Genomic DNA, 6,208 nt, shown 5'->3' on the forward strand with positions numbered 1-6,208 from the left:
ATGTTACTTGTTCGTTCACAGTATGCGGACAACCACATTATGTTTTCCATTAGACGTGATGAGTCCGATAAAATGTGTAAAAAATGTGATAAAATGTATTGGACAATTCCTTGAGAAGCCTGCAAAAAATATGAACGACAACTGCGCCTGCTTGACCGAGTTTCACGGGATTCTCTCTATTAGTAAACAAAACAAAAATCTTGTGTACTTACTGTTAGTAGATTTGGTAGAATTTACTTGTCCTTGTGCGTTGGAATGAGCGCTTCCCCCCTGTCATCCTACGTGTGCGATTTAATCTTCGACTAAGGTCTGGGTGATGCTCGGCATCCCTCCGTCAAGTTCTGACGATAATCCATTGCAGCCCCCGCTTGGGGGACATCGCGGTACCCTTCTAGTCCTTGTGTTCGTAGATGTCAATCGGACTGTACTCAGTATACGTATACTCGGGGCAAGGTGGGTTTTGTGAACGGCAGCCCTCGTGTTCCTGTGCTGGTCTCAAGAGATAATAATGTAGCAAGAAGTTGATAAATGCATGCCATGTGATTGGTGCTTCGGTGCCCTTGCAGTTCGACGACATAATCTCTTGAAGCACCTCACCCCAAACCCAAAAGTGCACGGACTAACTAATCCCCTCTCCCACAATAGTCTGCCTGCCACTTCGAAGATTATACGTATATTTGTCGACTTTGAACCACTTTGCTAGGATTCCGTGCTTGATGGTACCCATAACGTATGCAATATTACAGTATACATGTGGCAAACTGCACAAAGGACAAATCAGAACACGCGAGGTCAACGTGATGCAGTCAGTACGACACAACGCAACATGTCATCTCGAATCAACGCAAAATGCCACGTACCAAGTGAAAGTGCACTCGATACTACCTACAAGGAGGCTTCAATGAAGGAACAACGAGGGGATAAAATGGCAACTACAAGTCGATACAACCCCTTGAGTTGTTCTTATGCAGTTCACATGAGGGCGTTTCACTGTTACAGCAGACGCCCTCGGCTGGGAATGGTCACCAATCTGAATTGTCCAAGCAGCTAATATCGTGTCCAATATGCAATTATTACTACTAGTACACGAGTTCATTCATCACACGTGATATGTTTGGATGATTCCATGGCCCATGTAACGTTAGGTACAGGGATATAAGGTATGTATCATCCATTACATCGATTTCTTTCGTGCAACACTGCGAAGTACTAGTTTTCACTGACTATATATTTCATGGGTATACTACCAAGGAGAATATTAGGAATTGTACAAAACGTCGCCTGTGTGTTAAAGAAATCTATGGGGGACTGGTATCATCTGTCAACAAAGCCGTCAACATTGCGGCATCAAGGTCAATTTCGAGACGGGCAATTTCGGCGTCGAGGCGGGCTCGCTGATCTCGCAACTTCTTGGTCGTGTCCAGCGCTTCAATCAGTTTTTGTTGCTCGTCGATGGCGCGCTCAGCCATTTGAATGCCTTGTTTGATCTTTCTCACGTCAATGTCTTTTCGATTAACATAGGAAAACTGTGGATTTGCCGCTAGCAACGTCCTTGCACCAGGAGACGTCAACCGCTTATGATGGACGTTGTGGTGACAGTCACTGCAGATGGAGCCATCGCCGCGCGATGGTAACGCGCCGTAAGTACATTCAATGGCGTCCCCTTCGCGGGGGTACGTGCCATGTTGCCCGTGACCGTTCGCGTGGTTCATTTTCGTGTGTTCGTGTGCCGTCAAAACAAAATTGGCAATGTTCATTGTCCGATCGGGTTTAAAATATGGTCGACGGAAAAACGTGTGATGATAAACGTTGTTGTCTGTCTCTACCAGCAAGTATCACGACCGTATGTTGTGTCTATCGCGTGACCAGTACAATGTGAAGTGCCAACTTGATTACTAGTACCATTGTGCAATTTTCATTCTTGCACTATCTCCATGTTGACGCGATTCATGTGTTAGCAGCGACAATTACTGTACACAGGCGAATGAATGTCCTACCTACACGAAGGAAGATGGTATATTTTCAATCTAGCCAGCGCGGTGGTGAACACGGGCACTGTGGTAGCAGTTGTTCGGATTGTACACAGTATACAAGAAGCCGCCGCCCCCGCCCCCATTTGAAGCGCATTTCTTTTGGCCCCAGACAGCACTGTATTAATCTCACAAAGCCTGTCATGCTAGCAACACTAACACGCAGTGCCGCCGCCACCGCGTCCCGTGAACCACACAAGTGATCGGTAAAACCAAGACTAAACAGAAGAATGTACCCCATAGAATGGCCACACCTCCAAGTACCCATCCACCACAAGACTTGACATGGCAGCGGGCTATTCATGCACATTCTAGTGCTTGACTGGGTGCTTGCGAATGGAGAGCATGTAATGTTGTTTACAGGATGAACCGTGGAGGAAAGTCCTGCTGTTGTACTATGCAGATGGCCGGTCCAGTCGTCCACAGCAATACGCGTAATCATAAATGTCGTTGTGATTGGGGAAGGACAACGAATTTTGAAAGAGGAGCACCCGTACACACTCCAACCCTGGTTTCTATCTACAGTAAAAGAATGATTGTTGTCTAGGACTAGTATACTATGACGTAGATCCCCTCGCAATTATCTTGTAACGTCAGCGACGTCATCAGGCCAAGATGGCACCATCGGTAAATATGTCCCTCTTTGGACAACGTAAACAACGTTAACTTAATTTCGACGTTCCTGTAAAGCTTCTACACTAAGCCCGCATGAGTGCACGCTCCTCTATGATGGACGCTTGTAGCTTTCAAAAGCCAGGTACCCCCCAGTACAAGCTGGGGTAGTGCAATGATTCAATGATGGTTCATGAGCTTTGGTGTTGAGTCTACCAGGTAGCTCAAAAGGCAGCTTGTCTTGTCCCATTGCGCTGACGACAATCAGTATACCGGTACATGTATCCGTCATTGTATTCTGATTGTCGTGGGTGCAGGGTTTCAGATGACGTAAAGTAGAGTAATCAATGGCACAAGTCATATCAGCACAATCGCACTCACACTGTCGAAATGTCGTTCAAACCAGCACTGGACTTGGAGATACCATTCTTACTCGGCTCGTAGAGCATGTAAACACGTAGGCTTCGTTCAGCCCGATCGAGTTACTCGTTAGTCGATCTAGCTTCCGGTAGTGTATATAGAGAGCCGGCGGCCAAGTTGCGTGCATTGACAGTAAAACTCAAAATACTGTACCTTTGGCCACTCGCGGTGGACATTCAAGTTATAGTAGTGGTACCCGCAATTGACTACGGTATAATGTCACTCGACATACGGTATGGGATGACTTTCAGAACAATTGTGCAACACTTGAAACGTAATACTAGTAGTACTTACTACTCGAGTACTGACTTATGACATGTAATACTACTAAAAGTAATCCGTGTATTATTAATAGTAAACGTCGCCCAAGTGTGTTAATTCACACATAGTAAATGCATTGGGGAGGCAAGGTCAGTTGCTCGTGCACATACATTAACATGACTGGTTCATGCCTTCCAACTTTGATGTACAAATTGCGTCGAATGGAGGGGGGGTATCCTTGAGCCCAGGGGAGGGAGTACTGTAACAACGACATCCAATTGCCCCAACATTCAAACTTAAATTTCGACTTCAGCTTACACGTATTCAAGTCTAAGCGCCTCTTGATGTTGTTGTGAAGGTGCCACGAGGTCACCAACATAACTCGCCACCGTATCCTTGATCGTTGTCAATTGCGCTGCAAAGTCGCCTTGGAACCCCCAACCTTGCGTAAACGTCAAGTTTACTTCAGCACAAGTAGAAACGAAGCATGTCGAGTCGGAGAGCGCGTCCACGACACACCTACAGGGTGTACTACATGAGTACTACATGGATTAAGTAACTTCGGCATGCATGTTTGACATGACATAACGTTACCAGGTCACTTCGTTCCAATCGTAGCCACATTGCAGTTGACGGGTATTAGTATCTGAATGGTCGATGGAGCGCATGACAAATACCGTGCGGTCCTTGGATACTTGGTATCGCCGTTGAATGTACCGAACGACTTGGTCATGGTATTGCTGGACGAGCATTGTGTCCATGTCCAGAACTTTTAACAGCTACTCAAACATCACGTTAGGATACACTTGCAGCGTTCATACTGGAGACTGACATGCAGTAATGATGAGCCCGTGGCTGGTACACGAACCTCGACACGCAATCCAGGTAATTGCAACGGCAGATTACGCGTAAACGTGTTCCAGTACACATTCGCATATGTGGCCGCAGGTGCGGGCGCGTAGTTGGTTTGGGCGTACACGAGGGTGTGCTTTCCAGCCACTGGTGTCAGGACGCTATGTATAAGACGATTGGGAACGTTGGGTACTAGGCCATACTTGGCTAAGACAGAGCCCATCTGATGGAAGTGGATGTCGGTGGGCTGGGATACAATGGATATTGCGCGACCCTATTGACTTCACCATTATGGAAAGCCCTACATTCATGCAATTTCAAACCGTAGAGGGAGACGAGTCTAGGGGAAGGGCCCAATATTGTGGAGAGAAGAGCTCGCATTGAAGTTTGCCAATGATCGCGTCCAAGCCTTGATACTGTCGATTCAAATGGTGTCGAGTTTGCACAGAACGAGCGACAAGGGTGTCGCGCCGTTGGGTAAGTACTTCAACTTCGCCCTTGAGGCGCTGAATGATTGTATACGGAGTCATTCGCGTGCGTTTCTTCCACTTCCTCTTTGGCTTTTGCTGCTGCGCAGACACGCTCGTGTTCCCTTGATGCTCCTTGGACGACCATAGGAATGTCGCGACCTCTTGCAACATGGCGTCGATCTCGTGTGGAGGGATGGAGATGTCGGTGGTCGTGGGGGTGTGCATCAACGTTGAAATGTTGCTATGAAGGCTAATCATTCCTGTAAAAGTGTGACTGGACTGCGAGGACGCCCACAGTGGTACTGTAAGAATTCATCTGTGGACACATGTGTTTGCTGGTCACGTATGTGCGAACTTTTCGTGTGTTGCTGAAACCACTCAAGTTCATTGGTGGATTCGGGCTCGCATACATCCTGGTCGATTACGGGGATGTCGGAGCTACCCCCCTCCTATAGCCGTGGAAACCCCCAAATCATTTCACAACCTTTGTGCTCCAGTCCCCATTATCTACTCAGCAAGAAGTGTTATCTTCATGTCGCAACTACTCAACTCTCTTGTGTGAGGCCCTTGTGTCTCGTGAACAACAAGTGGTACCGTCCAACCTGTACAGTTGCACGTTCAACTTTACCGTTCGTGTCATGCTGTCGACACCGGGATGCAGAAAATCGTGTCCGTTGTGCCAACTTATTTCGTTGTCTCGCCCCTGTGATTATCATTGGCGTTCCTCTCGTACTGCCGGTAGTTTTGGTGGCCACTCAAAGCTGCGAGCAAGTTTCATGCAGACTGTGGATATGGCACGGACAAAATCGTGTTGTTGTTAAAGGGGTAGGGGACGTTTCCTACGTGGAATATACAAATGCTGACGTTACCAGGGGTTCAGCGCAATATGCTTGAGCAATTATGCATTTCTCTGATACTCTACTGTACAAGGAGAAAAGATATGCAATATGGCACTTCCTTCTGCATCCCCAGACGTCCCCATGGCAGGGATCGGGGTTCAAGCAGTTGCCACGTTGGATTATCACGTCGAAATTGACCCAACAATGCTATCATGGCCGAGTACATAGAACCCCTTGCCGGTGCTTACACAAGAATCCACTTCGCATGCGTACTACTGTAATAATAACATACTAATAGCGTACAGTACGGCGTCGAGTATGATATTACAGTAACGTTATCCATTTAAATCATGCAATCCTGCAACCCTGAGATGCAGTTTGGCCTAATGAATTGATGGCATTTGATTGGATGTCATCATTTCTTGATGAGTTAGCCCCATAAACTGCTGGTAAAACCCAGCTAGGGCAACTCTCCAAAATTTAAATAAATAACCAAAAGTAGGGATGTATGATTCTGTGTTTTGATTGGATAACTTCATGGGAATATTCGATAACCAATCACAAAGTCGCTTGCCTCTAATTGGCTCGATTCAAATCTACAAATGACGCTTTTCAAATCTGTCAGCAAGTCCAGCACGCATTTCCAAATGAGCGCAACCAAGGGAAAACAGACGCGATACACAAATGGCCAGCGCAAACAGCTCCTGGCCAGGTTCCGCGCGTC

The 6,208-nt window shown here is 46.9% G+C and overlaps 2 protein-coding genes across 3 annotated transcripts; both read right to left on the minus strand.

Annotated features, from left to right (window-relative positions):
• Positions 1-1,223: 1,223 nt before the first annotated feature.
• Positions 1,224-1,712, minus strand: H257_04935 (hypothetical protein; the record flags this gene model as incomplete). The annotated part of the gene is made up of 1 exon (XM_009829600.1): positions 1,224-1,712. One exon carries the CDS (start codon positions 1,710-1,712, stop codon positions 1,299-1,301), a length of 414 nt encoding a protein of 137 aa, XP_009827902.1. The 3' UTR covers positions 1,224-1,298.
• A 1,857-nt stretch (positions 1,713-3,569) lies between these two features.
• On the minus strand, positions 3,570-4,875 carry H257_04936. 2 transcript variants are annotated; one of them, XM_009829601.1, is made up of 4 exons: positions 4,499-4,875; positions 4,192-4,449; positions 3,918-4,102; positions 3,570-3,842 (listed from the first exon to the last, which is right to left on the minus strand). In XM_009829601.1, the coding sequence occupies exons 1-4, from the start codon at positions 4,868-4,870 to the stop codon at positions 3,638-3,640; spliced, it is 1,020 nt and encodes a 339-aa protein (XP_009827903.1). In that variant the 5' UTR covers positions 4,871-4,875; the 3' UTR covers positions 3,570-3,637. The 2 variants fall into 2 exon arrangements, with proteins under 2 accessions (XP_009827903.1, XP_009827904.1); XM_009829602.1 differs by having other exon boundaries at positions 3,570-3,865.
• Positions 4,876-6,208: the final 1,333 nt, after the last annotated feature.

Source organism: Aphanomyces astaci (assembly GCF_000520075.1).
Source record: "Aphanomyces astaci strain APO3 unplaced genomic scaffold supercont1.9, whole genome shotgun sequence".
NCBI classification, from domain to species: domain Eukaryota; phylum Oomycota; class Saprolegniomycetes; order Saprolegniales; family Verrucalvaceae; genus Aphanomyces; species Aphanomyces astaci.

What these genes read in the sequence shown, in the direction of transcription:
- H257_04936 (XM_009829601.1), bottom strand. Translation starts at nt 4,870, where the DNA reads ATGCACACCCCCACGACCACCGACATCTCCATCCCTCCACACGAGATC. An exon ending in TAGACTCGTCTCCCTCTACG is followed by an intron (nt 4,450 to 4,498) that starts GTTTGAAATTGC and finishes TGAAGTCAATAG; the next exon opens with GGTCGCGCAATATCCATTGT. An exon ending in TACCTGGATTGCGTGTCGAG is followed by an intron (nt 4,103 to 4,191) that starts GTTCGTGTACCA and finishes ATGTTTGAGTAG; the next exon opens with CTGTTAAAAGTTCTGGACAT.